At 36.5% G+C, this 19,285-nt stretch overlaps 1 protein-coding gene across 1 annotated transcript in view; it reads right to left on the bottom strand.

Annotated features, from left to right (window-relative positions):
- Nucleotides 1-1,084: 1,084 nt before the first annotated feature.
- The window catches only part of mapk8ip2 (mitogen-activated protein kinase 8 interacting protein 2), a 229,440-nt gene continuing 211,239 nt past the window's right edge, over nt 1,085-19,285 (bottom strand). The window contains exons 10-13 of the mRNA XM_039761511.1: nt 15,792-15,911; nt 15,452-15,522; nt 12,175-12,273; nt 1,085-7,370 (exon numbers count right to left, since the gene is read on the bottom strand). Of these exons, the coding sequence (XP_039617445.1) occupies nt 7,298-7,370; nt 12,175-12,273; nt 15,452-15,522; nt 15,792-15,911 (363 nt within the window). The 3' untranslated portion in view covers nt 1,085-7,297. The remainder of the gene's footprint in view (nt 7,371-12,174; nt 12,274-15,451; nt 15,523-15,791; nt 15,912-19,285) is intronic.

Raw genomic sequence — 19,285 nt, 5'->3', positions numbered from 1 at the left:
CTTGATTTGCCTGATAAATTTGGTCCTGTGAAGGTTTACAATGGTGCATGGCAAAGAGGCAAAATAATCGTGATCAAGTGAAAGGACAAAAATGATATTAGCTTCCTAAGCACTGTTCATAATGCAACAACTGTCAATGTTCATGTCAGGGGAAGTGTGGAAGTCACTAAGCCTTGTGTGGTGTTGGCCTACAATAACACATTAGGTGTGTCGATTGTGAGGTTTAGGCACTGAAATTCTTGTCTCTCATGTGCAAGCAACAGAAACAATATTATAAGAAAAGCGCTCAAAGAAACACGCTTCTAGGGTCCCAATTACAACAACTGGCTGTGTGTTGGTGACTGTCTCAAAACATATCACACAAAAGGATGTCTAGAAAATCTACATCAGTGAACATATTTATGTTGACATTTTGATATTTACAGGTTTCTGTCAAACAAAATAACATTTTCTCATGCTGAAAAAAAAACAATGTTTTTGGTTCATTTTTCTAGGGCTTAACATAATGCTAAGGAGGCTACATAGGGCTCCAAATTGGAAAAATAAATGAAGAGGTAAAAAAAAGGTAATGATATAAAAAGGAAAAAAAGTTCGTAACCTGAACTAATCAATGCTTTCCCTAGCCAAGCAGGACTGCACTTCTACACCAGAGATTTTATTCTACCCCCCGAGGTTTGGATGCCATACACTGTGTGCCTCCATCTTACATAGGCAGGGAATGATGAAGTCCTGCTGTCATGAGCTGGCAATGGAGTACCATTGCAAACAACACAGTCGCCATAATGAAAAGAATACTCAAAACAGTGGCTGCATCTAAAAAACTGGAACAACAAAATGAATGGTGTTGTGATATTATCAGTAAAATAATAAAATATAAAAACATTAAAATATAATAATTTTAGGGAACCTTATGCAAAAACATTCATATATATATACTGCAAGCAAATTGTGACAATGTGGTGATACACTGCTACCACGTCTTCAATATCTGTAAAATTTTAAAATCATACATGGATTGTATAAAAACACATGGTATAATTAAATTACAAAACATCAGAGAAGTGGACGAGAATGCATTAAAGAGTTCAACTGTTCATTGACATCAAGCATATATTTTATTCATAAGACCATGACAAGGCAGTGTGAATAAAGTTTTGTTTTCTTTTTACAAGTCAATTTTTAAAGATACAGGATAAATATTATTTATTACATACTGATGTGTTATAGGTATACATTGAATAAATGTTGAGGTTACATCATCATGAGTTATACAGACTAAAGAATCTGTAGGAGGCTTTGTAGAACAGACTTGTAAGGAAAGGGGAGGGAAGGATGAAGAGACTAAATGTTTTTTTTATTTATTTTTTTAACAAAACAGAGACTTTATCCTTGAAGCAGATTTACAAAGCAAGGGAATAGTTTTTTTTTCTTCTTTTTTTTACATATGGCAACTTTGCAAGGCATTTTGTGTAAGCAAATGCTATACAAGTTGTTGTTTAAATAGGCTGAGTTCTGACAGCTCTACAAAAGTTCAGCAGTACCCTTGAGCAGGTAAAATTTGTATCTATAATACGTGTACTGCATTCAGCATGAGTTTGCGTGGCACAAGCATGTTAATGCAAACAGCTGGACAAATATTGTCAGAATTTGTGCAAAATGCATTTCACATACCATGTAATGCTACTGTCGTTGAAAAATGAAGGTCATTAGTGGGCCAATGCATGTACAAATCAACTATTCCCTTAATGGAAAACAGCTTCTTCAATACCTGTGTCAGAGTTCTAGATTTACAAAAGTCCATTTTAAAACAATAATTTATATCCTCTAGAACATGGCAGATGAAGAATGCAGAGTCACGTTTGTTGTTGAGTTTGTCTGTGATTTTGTAGCTTGCTACTCCAATCATATTCCATTTTCACGCACTACCTTTGCTTACCATGAAAACACTATTAGTTAACATGTTGGGAAAGATAAAAGCAAATTACATTGTTTCTCTAAATGCAAGACTGCTGCACATATAAACACCACAATTTAATTTGCTAATCTAGTCTGTACATATGTATACAGTGCTTTAGCATCTTAACGCACTTTGGAAGTGTAGCTAAATCACTTCTTTACATTCTTCTTGCCACCTCTTAAAAATGCAACCTTCATGTTTCTTTAATATATGTTCTTTGCCAAATGATAATGGGGGAAAAAACAAACAAAACTTCAATTTTCTAGTTTATTAAAGACAAGAACAAAAAGTGTGTTATTTTGAAATTAAAATCCAATCTTGACAATTTATTGTTAAAGGTAAAAAGGAAATTTAAAAAATATATATATATTTTCTGGGTCACTATGCATGCCTACTATACATTATTATATTATGTAGGACATTGATAAACACAAAATTCCTAACAATCTTTGTTTATTTTCAGGTTCAAAGTATTTAGAATAATTTCATAAAGATTACATTTTATTCCTAATAATGCATCTTTATTCTTATGTCAAAATGCCTCACCTTTAGACTTGATTATGGACTGTTAATGCCACTTAAGTGAAAATTGGCTGCAAAGGAGAAAAATGCACTGTATGTTGTAGTCAGGATCAACATCTTATAAAAAACAGAAAAGGTTATTTCTTTTCAAACAATCACATGAGGATAGAAGATACAATAATTTGCAGAATGAGATTGTATGGCTATGCCAAATTCCACCACACCACCAGAACAGATGCACATACATTTCTGGTTGTGAGAATCTATATACTGCTACTCATTTCCAGTTATTCAATAGAGTACAGTTGAAGTCATCAGTATACACTCTTGAACAAGACCATTCTACCTCAAAATTATGGTTTATCTCTCCATACTGCAGCTAAAACACATTTACGGTGGAGTAAAATCATTTATGACTTCAGTCATTTAAGACTTTTGCAGAATCTGGTGGCTGAAAGTTGTAGGTTTACTGTTGTAAAAGCATATTAGGTTAAAAAATGCAGATTATATGTGGTACTCACCCATGGCTAACAACTTATGATAGAACAGCTTTGAGGAAGCTGACAGCAGAAACCTGTGCAGCGTCTGGGAGAAGCAACAAGCACCCTTTCGCTGTGGGCTGCCCAGTTTGGCCAAGACTACTCTAACCATGCTGATTGCAGATTTCATTTTGTTTTTATGCACTTATATATTTCCCTAGTGCACTTTCTGAACATTGTTTTAATGGTTTGGATGGTAATTTCTACCTCAATATCAATCACTATTGTTTTCAAAGCCCTTTATTATCTTTTGGAATTTATCATAAAGCTCCTTAATCAACAGCTATGCTGTATGATTTTAAAAAGATCAATATATTATAATTATTTTGTTCAGCACTGACTATACAGTATGACAGAGATACCTGCAATATTATACTGTATGTTTACAACAATATAAAGACCAAAATTATATAGAGGCCAAAATCTAGGGTGAACACTTCAGATCACCAGAAAAATAAATGATGCTCTCTTTCACATATTCATTCTACTTTTTAATATAAGATCTGGAAGAGATCTTGTCAAAAATAGGGATCAGGTAGGGCTAAAATTGTAAATGAGATGCTACTTTATTGTAAGTTTTAGACTGGGGTGATTACGCATGAGTAACCATTCTGAATGCTTTGAATGGTAGGAGAAATCCATCCAAACAATTTAGTGATTTTAGGCATTTAGTACCAGGGCTAAAAAGCCTATGGATGTTTCTTGCTTAAATTCACTCCTTTGTAAATGCCCAAGATACATTGAGATGAATTCTATATTTATTTATTGGGTTTTTAAGAGATTTCTTGCATTTAATATATTAATATAATACATTACTTTATAAAAATCATATATAAGGAGAATAATGTGTGTTAAACACATTTGGTGCACACTAATCTCCTTATTCCCTTGCTAAATATTTATAATGTCATTCATGAGCATCTGTGGATGACTCTCGTGGATCCTCTAAGTTGTACTGTCACTAATCATGTCCTCTCCTACTCCTCCCACAATAGCAAGGAGACCCTCGCCTATAAATCATGGGGTTGACAGAAGGAGGTATCACTCTGAACAAAGCACGACAGGGGATGGAGTTCCTGCACAATTGACCTAAAAGAAAAGAGAACGACACAAAGCACAACTGTGGCTACTTTTTGTTTATTTCATTGCCTCCATGCCATTTAGCACTTGTATTTCTGTTATTCATTAAGAAGTAAATGGGGAAGACTGGGTTCGCGCTACAACATATCTTTGTGACTTGTGATTCCTTACTCGCCCACAATGAATATAACAAAAAGTATATATGACGTTACATAATGCTATATGCAAAGGTACTGCTCAGGTTTCTAAGAGCTAGATGAATGTCAACAGCTTTAAACCAAAGCCACCAAGGGTGCCAGATCAGTGAGCCATTTGTCATAAGGATGGTGGAAGGCTGAATACTTTTTTACGTAAAAAAGGCTTTCTGGATGCTAATGACAGAAACGAGGAGTACTCAATTTATCATTCCTGAATAAGATAAGCTATATTATATCTTCTCTTGACTAAAATAACAGAACCTTTATTAGAACTTAGACAGGGGACATTGCGCTGTGTCATTTGGACACAGGCTGATACTCTAACGAAGGCAATGCAGTTTGTGTCCTGAAGATATTGAGGACATGGCAGAAAGGTGGATGTGCTACAGTAAATATGGGGAATACTTCAAAAGCTGACACTTTCCAATATGTTGTCGGTTATGTACTGTATACACATGTTGGGTAGGCTTAATATGGTCACAAGAAGTTACCTCTATGGTGCTACAGCTCCATTGATGAAGTCTGCACAGCTTATTAATGATGCATGGCATTCACTATCTGGGACAGGCCTGCTCAGCATTAGTCCTGAATGGCCGCAGTGGCTGCAGATTTTTGTTCCAACTAATTTTTGAAGGTACTGTCTTGTCATTTAATCAGACAGCTCTCTCGACTGTCTTAGAGTTAACAGTAATGAGAATTTTGCCTCTCTGAGATATAGAAAGACACATACTTTCATAGGAGTCACTTCATTTTGTACAATTTTATTTCACTGTAATTGATTTACTTGTCAGTAGTTTTAAAAGAAATGAGTCATATGTTGCAAATAACAAAAAAGACAACAGCCAAACAACTGAATTGTTTTCATTTTCACACATACATGTGTTTATCTCTAACAAACTGATTCAAATAAAACATTTTTAAAAAGAAAATAGAAAAATTTAAAATCTAATTAAATAGCAGACACTAAAAAACAAAAAAAAAAATAGTTTCTTGTTAAGAATTTTGTAAGGCATCCTGCATCCACTGTAGCAACCCAGGACCAAATCTGAACACTCTTAAGCTAACAGGGAACTCTGAGAGAATATCCTCAGTAAAAGGCTAGCAGTTCGTATTTCTGCATTAGGATTTTCTTTCGTATTCTTGCTTGTGGGTGAACACACAAACAAGTCAACATCGTCTGAGTGCTAATATCATTCTTGTGCACTGTCAGGCAGGTTTATCAATAATGTTCCACTGAGAATACTACAAAATAATATACTATTGCCGTTTTGCAGTGCACAAAGCACAAATTAAACCTGACAATGCACAAAGGACTACCAAGCATTGGAGAAATGCCTGGCTCAAATGAATCATTCTTCACCACGTTCTCTGCAAATCAAGAGATTTGAAAGATTTGGGCATTTCCACAACGGTTGGGTCAGGTTCACCCTCCTGGCATGATGTGGGTATACTCATTTCCTTTCTAGCAATAATTAGAGACACTAAAACAATGTCTGACACATTAGTTGAGCATGATGTGATTATAAAAAAAACTGCACTGCATCACACACTATGGTTACGCTTATAGTTTCGGGCTTACACTAGCTATTCTGGTAACCCACGCTTGCTCAACACTTTATTTAGTAGTTTCCAAATGTCTGCACACTATATGAAAACAGATTAACTTTTGGGGTGAAACTAACTGCTTTTAACGAATTGGGTTTTTTTTTTGTAAATGTGAGTAACAGTCCCATTTAGAGTAATGTTTTCTGCGTGCACTTACATTAAAAAATAAAATTCTTTCAATAATCAATACCCTCCATCACAACATACCAGTACAGCAACCAAAAAGCTGACAAAATGAAAATGTTGATCCTCATTACCAACAATCCTAATTTGTCTCAAAACAGCTGTTTTTTTTTATTTTTGTCACTTGAAATCTTACAAGTGGCAACAAAAGGATTTCATATTTAGCAATAGGCACACAAGGAATAAGCCTCAAACACAGTAGGAACCTCAAAAAACAAAAAAAGAAAAACAGACAAAGCTCCCTAGGGACAAGTCATCTATTGAGATAGCCATCAAAAGAGAATGAATGTTGCATCCGCTCACTTCCCCATAATCCGACTTTCACAACATCAGAATTTAGACAAAGTGCAGTCACCAAATCAGATGGCTTCTCACATATTACAATATGTGTGTTTATCCTTTGTGTTAATAACAGATATGCCTTCAGACATGATACCATACAATTTTGAAGGTTGTGCTCTTCCATTCACTCTTTCCAGTCACCATATAAAAACTATAATGAATGATACTTTATGTTGATTAACAGATTACCATCATTAAGTTAAACACTTTTAAAAAACTGTATTCTCTGGTAACTGTAACGGTAAATTTTCCGATTTTTAAGGTATCTTTCACATCTTATTTTTACATATATACAGCAAATATTTTGACATTGTTGCCTCATTCGTTCAACTGCTTATCCAGGCTTGTGGTGACAGTATATACGCTGGGCAGACATGCTTCTCTCAGTCAGAATTCCAAACTCTGATTAAAACCATTTTTTCAATTATTCTCCAGATCCATTAGTCTCCAACATCCATTGGCTGTCTGTATAAATATTACAAGATGTTCTTTCAGTTGCTTTCATAGAGGCTATGCCTTTCTCTTGAAAGGTGCATCACTCCAAGAACAACAAACTAATTATTTTTTGTACATCGCTTTGAAGTCATGCATGAATGTCAAACATGTACATCAGCTTTGCATTCTTCTAAGTCAGCAGAACTCAGTTTGAATCTCCAAATAAAAATTCTGCTCCACGCTGGCCTCCTTTATCTTCTTAAGAGTAAATGATAAGACCAAACAGACTCTAGGGGCACCTTTTTTCTACGGACATCTGAAAAGTGTTGTAACAGAATATTCCAGTTCAGAAACAGTAAAAGAAAAGTAGTTTAAAAGAGAAAATGACTACCCAGCAGCCTCAAAATGGCCACACTTCAATTTGGTTTGATGTCATCTTATTCTAGATAAATATCTTCAGTGGGGCAAGCATACTCCAGATGTTCCTGGTAATACTCCTGGAATGCACGTCTGAAAAATAAAATTCAGAAATATTCATATTAATAACTTGTACTTACACAGCAAGAAAGTGATTCTTAACTCCAGTCCATCATGATCCGACTGTCCTATAAATGTTTGGTAAAAATTCACTCACTGGGAAATAAAGCTGCAATGATGACCAACATTGCACATACAGTATATCTGATTTCTGTCTACTTATTGAGCCCAGGTTTAACAAATCAAGAACTATTCCTTTAGCTGAGGCAGCATTTAATGGTTTTATATTCCTTCATATATCAAAAACTAATGGTCAAAGAGGCTGGTTTGCAATACTTTTAGGTGAAGAACTGAATATTACCTTAAAAAACTGATGTAATTTAACATCCTTTGGGGTGCTAACATTAGCTACTAAAACAAAATCTAGCATATTTATAGTACTAATTCATAGACCACCAGAATCATATTTGTTGTTTGAGTATGAATTTGACAGGTTTTATCTAACCTAGCTGTAAATAATGATCATGAAGAGTTCATTAGTTAGTCTAATACTCACAAAGATGTAGGAACAGAACATTTTAGCAAATACATTAAACACAAGCTGAACTCAGAAAGGATTTGACAACTCCAATACTTTGGCTCTAATTATTACTAATTGGGTTCAAACCAAAAGCATAGGTATTACTCCACTAATTTAAATCTCTGATCACTACTTAATTAAATATGATTTTCTCCTGCCCTCATTGATACAACCACAAACGATAGCAAGAACAGCAGAATATCTAGGTTGCAATTGTGCTCCAAAATATGTGGATATTGTGAAAATCTCAGACTTAAAACTATTCCAGGCTAACAGACAAATAAACCTCATAGACTGTTTAAAAATCCAAGGAAATCTGAAGTGCACTGCAAAATCCATACAAACATTAAAAACACAGATTTTATAAACTTCTTTAAAAACACAATCAATAGTATAAGATCCCAGACTTCACAGTCATATCACAAATTTGCTTATCACAGTGTAAAACCCTGCCATTGCTCACATGCACTGCTTTCAAGTCAATTCAACTTTAAAACAGAAACGTAATCATAACTTTAATTTCTAAAATGATAACATAGGCCCAATCCAAACAAATCTACTGAACATCTCAATTAATGTTCTCAAAGCACCCATTCTTAACATTATCTATACATTGTCACTGAAAAGAATATATTGTCAAATCCTTATTAAAATAAAAATCAGAACTATATCCAAATATATCAAATAATAATAGACCTATTTGAAATTTATCTTTTATCTATTAAGTACCTGAAAGTTATTTTCTGCTTAGCTTCAGTCTTAAGTTACAAATTATAATTTAATTGAGAAATTATAGTCTAGCTTTCCCATTGGTCACAGTACATTAAAATACATTAATATAATGACATTGGAGTCTGTATTCAAAAATTCATATAGGATATGAAACGTAGATATGATTAGGAGGGTCAGCTCACCTGACCTGAAAACATAAGATTGCTCATAAGTGTACTTTGTACCTGAGTGCATGTGCCTTTCTATATTGGACAAAGAGTCAATATTAATCTTGTACAGTTGCATCTTTTGATCTGAGGTCATATATTCTAGGCACTCAGGTAAAGAGAGGTGTTGAGCTGTCAACTGATGGACAATAGCTCTGATGTACTGAATGGTTATTGGTCAGATCTGGAAAACATAAATGTGTAATGGGAATTTGCTGGGATCTACTAGTGAGTTCAGCTCTCACTTCCAGAAGAACTTCACTTGCAACTTGGGAGAAGTCCTGGGCATTTAGTTTGAATGGATTCTGCATAAGACCTCAGTAGTGGAAGTAACAGCAAAGATTTGTCTCCACAAGGTTATTGATGCCTGTTATGGCAGCAACCCTAGGTATCATTGGTAGAAACTGTCAAGTTAAAGAAAGAGAGCTTCCATGCAATATTAGTAGATTTGGCCAAGAGAAACTGAAAATCCAACAAGTCTGCAGCTAAAGGCAAAAGTCTGCGTGTGGATGGAATTTATTGAGGCCTAGGAAAATAACTTTCAGATGGTCTTCAAAAAGTTCCAAAAAACTGTTCAACAACTGAAAGGATTAGGCACGACTTTGTCCAGGCTGTTTCCAACAATAGGCAATATTGATATCAAGTGGGTATGTTGAGAGGTGAAAGGAACACTTTGAGGAACTCATAATCCTGGTTGATGCAACCTCCAAAAAGGAAGCAGTGCTAGAGGCTGAGTCTATCTCTGTGGCCACAGTGATGATTAAAAAGTTTCATAGTGGCAAGGCCACAGGGATGGATGAGGTCGAGCCAGAAATGCTGAAACCACTGGATGCTGCGTGATATATAATATCTTACATATAGACGTCTACGTGTGGAAGTTGCAGAAGTGTGTCTGTTTGTCTGTCTGTCTGGCCTGGAAGTCAGAGGTGGAGTCGGGGTAAGGGCTCCACCTCCGAGGAAACAAATTCACCTATCTGTTAATACACAAGCGAGGTGAGCACGTCGGCAAAACAAAACCTCTTAAGAGAGAGATGCCCAGAGTAGTTCCTTTCAATTACCTGACATCTCTACATTTCAGTTTTTTTTCCTGATAATTTCAATAGTTTCTAGGACCCCGGGCCTTTTACAGCACGGGCTTACACAGTTAGTTATATGATATTTATACATAAGAAATTGAGAAAAAGTCGACTTGTTCTCAATCCTACTTTTTGTAAAAATTGATTGATTTGTATGGAATGATTGCAATAAAATTAATACGATTTCAAAAAAAAAAAAAGAAATTAATTAACAATTGATTAGACAGAAAATAACTATGACACTTTATGAAATAAAGTTTGATACACCTCCTCATATTTAATGTTCAAACAAGGAAGTAAACGTCTATTAACATGTTCCATTCATGGACACTAGAAGTTGGACCTGCTCTGTTCAAATTCTAATGACTTTAAATATAAGCCATAGTACATCTGTAGATGTCTGACCTCATCCTACTGCCAGCTGTTATTGACAGCATCACCTCTCTATTATCCAAGCCAGAAATTCTTGTTTATTTTTATTATAACACACACACATTATATATATATATATATATATATATATATATATATATATATATATATATATATATATATATATATATATACAGTATATATATATATATATATAGTGCATCCGGAAAGCATTCACAGCGCATCACTTTTTCCACATTTTGTTATGTTACATGGATTAAATTCATTTTTTTCCTCAGAATTCTACACACAACACCCCATAATGACAACATGAAAAAAGTTTACTTGAGGTTTTTGCAAATTTATTAAAAATAAAAAAACTGAGAAATCACATGTACATAAGTATGCACAGCCTTTTCTCAATACTTTGTCGATGCACCTTTGGCAGCAATTACAGCCTCAAGTCTTTTTGAATATGATGCCACAAGCTTGGCACACCTATCCTTGGCCAGTTTCGCCCATTCCTCTTTGCAGCACCTCTCAATCTCCATGAGGTTGGATGGGAAGCGTCGGTGCACAGCCATTTTAAGATCTCTCCAGAGATGTTCAATTGGATTCAAGTCTGGGCTCTGGCTGGGCCACTCAAGGACATTCACAGAGTTATCCTGAAGCCACTCCTTTGATATCTGTGTGCTTTAGGGTCGTTGTCCTGCTGAAAGATGAACCGTCGCCCCAGTATGAGGTCAAGAGTGCTCTGGAGCAGGTTTCATCCAGGATGTCTCTGTACATTGCTGCAGTCATCTTTCCCTTTATCCTGACTAGTCTCCCAGTTCCTGCCGCTGAAAAACATCCCCACAGCATGATGCTGCCACCACCACTGGTGTAGGAATGGTATTGGCCTGGTGATGAGCGGTGCCTGGTTTCCTCCAAATGTGACGCTTGGCATTCACACCAAAGAGTTCAATCTTTGTCTCATCAGACCAGAGAATTTTGTTTCTCATGGTCTGAGAGTCCTTCAGGTGCCAGCTCGGCCAGCTTTAGGAAGAGTCCTGGTGGTTTCAAACTTCTTCCACTTAACGGATGATGGAGGCCACTGTCCTCATTGGGACCTTCAAAGCAGCAGAAATTTTTCTGTAACGTTCCCCAGATTTGTGCCTCAAGACAATCCTGTCTCGGAGGTCTACAGACAATTCCTTTGACTTCATGGTTTGTTTGTGCTCTGACATGAACTGTCAGCTGTGGGACCTTCTATAGACAGGTGTGTGCCTTTCCAAATCATGTCCAATCAACTGAATTTACCACAGGTGGACTCCAATTAAGCTGCAGAAATATCTCAAGGATGATCGGGGAAACAGGATGCACCTGAGCTCAATTTTGAGCTTCATGGCAAAGACTGTGAATACTTATGTACATGTGATTTCTCAGTTTTTTTATTTTTAATAAATTTGCAAAAACCTCAAGTAAACTTTTTTCACGTTGTCATTTTTTTTTGAGCCTCTGTAAAATTTTTATTCCCCCTTGGGGTCAAATGCAATCTAATCTTCTCTAACCTACACATCACATAATGCTCCCCAATTTATGAACTCTATTTAAACACTTAAAGCTTCATGTGCATACTGTTTAATAATTAATTTTTTTTGTAATTGTAACAACTGTGTTAGTGTGCATCTGCAATGGAAAAAAAGTTAAAGGTTATTTAGATAATGAAATGAAAATAAGGTAACAGACACAGTTATATCTTGTCAAATGTATGACTGAAAAGGAAACAGCAGGTTGCTTATATAGGAGTAGAAGGAGGGAACAAAATAGGACAATGATGTAATATAGCGCTTGTAAACTCCTCCCCAAAGCTACATTGAAAACATACGTACCCCACACACTCTGCTACACGTTTCATCGTTTCCTGTGATACAAACACGTGACAAGCAAATCGGTTTAGTACTGGGTGTTTGGTGATAAATCCAAAATAGCTGAAATAAAAGTAATAAAATATCATTAAAATCAAGTTATAAATGAAATACAAACAACTTTAGAATAAAACATGTAATTGTAAGTTTATTACAGTGTTTTATCTTTAACTGTGTCCTGCTATACAGTGTGGCTTCCCTTCCAGGCAGGGTTCGTGTATTGTACCTGTATCTGTTGCTTTCATGTTAGCTTGTGGCGTATTATGACAATGAATCGAAGGAAAAGGTAATGAAAACCGCTAATCCAACCTCTGCTCCTTAGGGATAAGCTGACTGAGATGGGAGTAGATTCACACCTTGTGGCATGGATTGTGGACTATCTTACAGACAGACCTCAATATGTGCGTCTAGGGAACTGCAGGTCTGACATTGTGTGCAGCAATACAGGGGCGCCGCAGGGGACTGTACTTTCTCCGGTCCTGTTCAATCTATATACATCAGACTTCCAATATGACTCGGAGTCCTGCCACGTGCAAAAGTTCGCTGATGACACTGCTATTGTGGGCTGCATCAGGAGTGGGCAGGAGGAGGAGTACAGAAAGTTAATCAAAGACTTTGTTAAATGGTGCGACTCAAACCACTTACACCTTAACACCAGCAAGACCAAGGAGCTGGTGGTGGATTTTAGGAGGCCTAGGCCCCTCATGGACCCTGTGATCATCAGAGGTGACTGTGTGCAGAGGGTGCAGACCTTTAAATATCTGGGAGTACAGCTGGATGACAAATTGGACTGGACTGCCAATACTGATGCTCTATGTAAGAAAGGTCAAAGCAGACTATACTTTCTGAGAAGGTTGGCATCCTTCAACATCTGCAGTAAGATGCTGCAGATGTTCTACCAGACGGTTGTGGCGAGTGCCCTCTTCTACGCGGTGGTGTGCTGGGGTGGCAGCATAAAGATGAAAGATGCCTCACGCCTGGACAAACTTGTTAAGAAGGCAGGCTCCATTGTAGGATTAAAGTTGGACAGTTTAACATCTGTGGCAGAGCGACTGGCACTAAGCAAAATCCTGTCAATGATGAATAATCCACTGCATCCACTTAACAGTGTCATCTCCAGACAGAGGAGTAGCTTCAGTGACAGACTTTTGTCACTGTCCTGTTCCACTGACAGACTGAGGAGATCGTTCCTCCCCCACACTATGCGACTCTTCAATTCCACCCGGGGGAGTAAATGCGAACATTAATTTTATTTTAATTCTTTTCATTTTTATTATTATTTAATTTAATATTGTTTGTTTGTATCAGTATACTGCTGCTGGATTATGTGAATTTCTCCTTGGGATTAATAAAGTATCTATCTATCTATCTATCTATCTATCTATCTATCTATCTATCTATCTATCTATCTATCTATCATCTATCTAATAAATTAACAATTCCTTACAAAGAGTTAACAATAGCTAATGGCTGTGCATTACAGTCCATGGTTTTATAGTAGCTGACCACAAAGAATACCTGCAATTAGGAATAAAAGATTTTTACATTGTCATAACTAAACACTTTTTGATGTAGTTCCTGCCCCAACTTAGAGTGCATAGTGTTGTTTTGATTAGGAATATTTGTTGATTATGGCACCAAACAGTGGCAGTTTGTTCCATACTGGATATACATGTATATATGTTGTTTTGCTGCATTCATGAACCTGAGCTTGAAAACAAATGATGGATTTTGAATATCTGTGATGTGATAAAGCTGCACTATATGTAGCAAAGCAGATAAAACTTGTACTTCCATACATACAGATATTTCTTTTCCACTAGATGGCACTGTTGAATGCAGTTTCAAACAGTGAAAACATGCATTTATTTGGGTCACCTATTGAAGTAACCAACAGGGGCACTTTTTATAATCATTATTTATAGTAAGTTTAGAACTGCTTCAAAAAACAGATTATCCTGAACTACAGTACAAGTTTATACAGCATGTATTTATTTCTAACAGCAGTTTTGCCATGGTTTACCTTGAATGCACGCCTATTGCATGCACTTTCCCAAATTTTTACAATCATTTTTAATTATATATCTATCTGTCAATGTTTAATTCAATCCTATTTCTTACCCTCTTACCTAATTATGTACTATGAAAAAAATAGTTTTTTTGTTTGAACTTTGAAGTTTGGGTAGTCATAGGCACTTTTGGCTATTTTATAAGAACCTATCTGAAGAACAGAAATACCAAAGAAGAACCTGTTCACTCTTTGGTTGCAGCATGTGAGTGCCTCTAACTGCTGAAGCCAGCTCTAGATGGGATGTTAATCCATCATGTGGTGGGATCAAACAGAGCCACACCCCCATTTGCAACAAAGCATTTTACACTGGCTAATCAACTTACAGTAAATTACTGTACTACAAAAGAGCCGGCCTCAGTTTGGTGCTAAGACTATGTGCTGTTTCACAAGCTAGTAATAATTTACATCAATAAGTTATGCCTCTAATTGACTGATTTCATAGTAAAAGAAAAAAACAAGCAATGAAAGATGTGATGATCCTTAATTATTATTCAGGTAAGAATGATGGATTTGTATACAAAATACTGAAATGCAAACAAAAATGCCCTCATAGACTAAGTTGAAAATAAAATGTTTTAAAACACACAGTATATGTAAGTGCTAAATGTGCTGACAGAATTGACAACAGTCAGCACTTAGTACACCTCAAGGCAGTATGTAATCTATTGTGTATATAGGATGTACTGTACATCTGCAGCTTCATCAGATCAGAGACGATGGTTAGATTAATCACAATGCTCAGTAATGATGGTGCAGAAACATCTCCTAATATTCATCTATTCATTCATTATTTCATTGTGTCAATTGTGAAACTAATCAGTGCAGTGTAGTTAAGACGCATCAGTACATTAGGTACAATTAAGGATCAAGTCCTGGATGGAGTTGTGCTCACATGCACATATCCTTACTCACTCATAGGGGAACATTCTAAGACACCAATTAATATGCACATATTTCCAATGTAGTAGAAACTACCTGAGGAAAACCTACATACATTTAGGGAGAATGTGTACATGCCATACAGACACTGACCAGACTGAGTTATCTCCTAATATTTAACAAGAAAGTAATACATACATACAAGTACCAAACTGGCAAATGTGAAATGGCACTGTCAAACCAGAAGCCCCCAAGGACACTTGTCTACCGATACATTCACTGGAAACCTACCAGCTGTTTTTAGGATGACAGCCACAGTAGGAGATGTTCTTCATCTGGAAAAAATGGCTGCACCTGTCAAACTGATCAAATAGATGTGAATCAGATGGCATTCATTTAAAACAGTTTACAGTTTAATACAAACACAATATATTTGTTGAAAGAATATGGAGAAAACAGTTAATAATATCAATATCCACCACTGTAGTGTTATGGCTCGGCTTAAATTTCTTTGCAATGACTGAGACTATGGTTGTGGCTGGGCACCTGACTTCATTATAATGAACTGCATTTTTTCCTCATACAGCTCCTGACATAGGATGAAGATCACTTTATTCTGAACGGATCTTACCTCATCATCCATTCCATAGTCACTTAAGCTCATGATTAATTTGATTCCTTGGAGGCTAATTTCTAAGTCACATGTGGATGGAGGTCTCAGGTGTACTGTCTGCTTTCTGGTGGTTGCAATCTGTGGAAAAATTCAAAACAGAGAACATTATATCATGCGTTTGTTTTCATATAAGTTTTATACAGAGTGGGTTCAACACTGAATTAGCAAAAGAATAATGTACTCTGCTGGACAAGATTCAAGATTTAGTTTCATTATTCACAGATTGTTATATGAATGAATATTATAAAACACCTAGGGTGAGTTTGGCCAGTCCCACAGAGCAATCTAATTGGTCAGTTTGGCTTTGGTGACATGATCAAATAAGGAAGTGCAAGTGTGAGACTCACAGGCTGAGAGAGTTGCCTTCAAGGATGGCAAGCAGAAAAGTTGACAGGAGGACAGAAAGTCACCTCTAAATTAAAGAGTCTGAGAAGCCGGCTTTACAGGAACGTGCTACTGAGGGGCAGTACCGGTGAACAGACTTTAGTAAAAGCGTAACAGGCACACTGAGAGAGTCACATTCAAAGATAGAGAGTATAAAGCCAAACAGGAGGAGAGAACTTTGAAAATACTGAGAGCCTGAGAGGCTGGCTTTATGGGAACACACTCAAGAGAAAAAGTGCCAGTGAAGAGATGTTCAAACACATGCGAATACAGAGGAAACATGCTGAAAGTACACATAGGACAATAGATAGCAGATATTTTTTTATTATTCTATTATTTGTCTTCGACAGGTGCTGCAGCTAGTGTTTTATACTTTCTTTTTCATTTTTTTAATGAAGCATTTGGCAAATGAGCATGCTGTCGTCATCATTACCTGCTGAATTATGATATACAGAATTAGTTGGTTATATAGGAGTTGCCTATATTTTATTCTGTACATGTCATCATTGATGCCAAAAGTTCAGTAGCACTCTATAACCATATTCCATAGCTAGGAGTATCACCACCATAAGAACACCACAGACTATGAAAACTTAAGCGTTCACATATACAGTGGAACCTCGGTTTTTGGATTCGCTTTTACAGCGAACTGCTACAGTGCTGGGAGACTGTGATTGCTTTGGGACGCTCTTCCGCGTATCGTCCCGTTGGGTGGAATCCCACAAGAGTTTAGAAACTCACTCACACCAGCCATGATTCTTTTCAAAGGTAAAGTGCAGGTTAATTTGCTTTATGTATTTTTACTTTATATTTTGTATTAATCATTTTTATATGAATAGTTTTGGGTTGTGGAATGAATCATCTGAGTTTCCATTATTTCTTATGGGGAAATTCACTTTGATATACAAGTACTTTGGACTGCGAGCACGTTTCCAGAACGAATTATGCTTGCAAACCGAGGTTCCACTGTATGTATTTTTAAGCAATTTTATACATTGCTTCCTGTTTTATTTTAAAAATATACATTTATAAACATAATACTCTGCTCATCTATAGAGTGAACAGTATTGTATAATAATGAACTCAAACTAACTAAAAAGAACTAATTGCCCCAGAGATTATGTAAATATCATATTTCTTTACATAAATGTTGAGATTGTCTTTTTTTCTACTGAACCATCCTGAGCAACAAGAACATGGTCTTCTTTCAGATCTTGTTGTATTTTAGCAACATGTACAATCCAATGAAGTCAAAGTCAAGTAAACATCAATCTCAAAGCATTTTGCTTCAGCTTGGCAGAGGATGAAGATGTTTATGCAATATTCCTCCTATTATATTTTTTTAAGTATCTTTGCAGACAGCATTTAAAGTACAATTGCCAGTCGTTGTGATCCTTTTTTCATTTTTGGTACAGAAAAACAGTCATTGTGACACCACTGTAGAGCATATACACTCACCGGCCACTTTATTAGGTGCTTTATTAACTGCTTGTTGAGGCATATATCCAATTAACCAATCACAAGGCAGCAACTGAATGCATTTAGGCATGTAAACCTTGTCAAGATGACCTGCTGAAGTTCAAATCGAGCACCAAAATGCGAAAGAAACGTGATTTAAGTGACTTTGAACGTAACATGGTTGTTGGTGCCAGATGGGCTGGTTTGAGTATTTCAGAATCTACTGGGATTTTCACGCAAAACCATCTCTAGGGTTTACAGAGAATAGTTCAAAAAAGGGAAAATATCCAGTGAGCATCAGTTCTCTGGATGAAAATGCCTTGTTGATGCCAGAGGTCAGAGCAGAATGGCCAGATTGGTTACAACTGATAGAAAGGTAACAGTAACTAAAACGCCCACTCGTTACAACTGAGGTATGCAGAAGAACATCTCAGAATGTACAACATGTTGAACCTTAAAGCAGATGGGCTACAGTAGCAGAAGACCACACTAGGTGTCATTCCTGTCAGGTGAGAAAAGGCAACTGAGGCTACAATTATAAGGGCTCAGCAAAATTGGACAATAGAAAATTGGAAAAACGTTGCCTGGTCTGATGAGTCTCGAATTCTGTTGCAACATTTATATGGTAGGGCTAGAATTTGGTATCAACAACATGAACGCATGGATCCACCCTGCCTTGTATCAACTATTCACCCTTGTGGTGTAATGGTGTGAGGAAAATTTTCTTGCCACATTTTAGGGCCCTTAGTACAGACTAATTGTGTAAATGCCACAGCCTACCTGAATATTGTTGCTGACCATATCCATTCCTTTATGATCGCAGTGTACCCCATCTTCTGATGGCTACTTCCAGTAGGATTATGTGTCATGTCACAAAGCTAAGATAATCTCCAACTAGTTTCTTGAACATGACAATGAGTTCACTGCACTCAAATGGCCTCCACTGTCACCAGATGTCAATCCCATAGAACTCCTTTGGGATGTGGTGGAATAGGAGAGTCACAACCTGGATGTGAAGCCAACAAATCTGCAGCAACTGCGTGATGCTGTCATGTCAATATGGACCAAAATCCCCGAGGAATGTTTCCAGTACCTTGTTGAATCCATACCACAAAGAATTTCGGTAGTTCTGAAGGCCAAGGGGGTCCAACCAGGTACTAGGTGTACCTAATAAAGTGGCCGGTAAATGTATATGGATTTGGAGCAAAATATTGATAAGCCAAGTAGTTGCATCTGAGGCTGTGCTTTGTTCCCAGATCTTACCTGACAGCAGGGTCTCATTTGACTTAATTGAGATAACAAGATCAGGTGATTTTAATAATTTTAATTGGTTCCATGTGGTTGCTACATAATAAGACACCCAACCTATATACAGTATGTCTTATTATCTTTCTAACATTGAATATGTCCAAAGAAGTTTTCTGATATTAATGCATATGCAATATTTATATTGTGAGTGCCATTGTCTAGCAATTCATAGGAAATAGCAATAATTTATTAAAAAAAAAAAAAGATGGACTTGTTCATGGAGGGTGACTTTTGATTATCTAAACATTTGAAAACAGTACTGTGTATTTGACTACTAAGAGTACAGTCCTGGCCACAGCCTT

This window comes from Polypterus senegalus, chromosome 8, assembly GCF_016835505.1.
Source record: "Polypterus senegalus isolate Bchr_013 chromosome 8, ASM1683550v1, whole genome shotgun sequence".
Classification (NCBI taxonomy): Eukaryota; Metazoa; Chordata; class Cladistia; order Polypteriformes; family Polypteridae; genus Polypterus; species Polypterus senegalus.
This window is presented reverse-complemented; position numbering and strand designations above follow the sequence as displayed.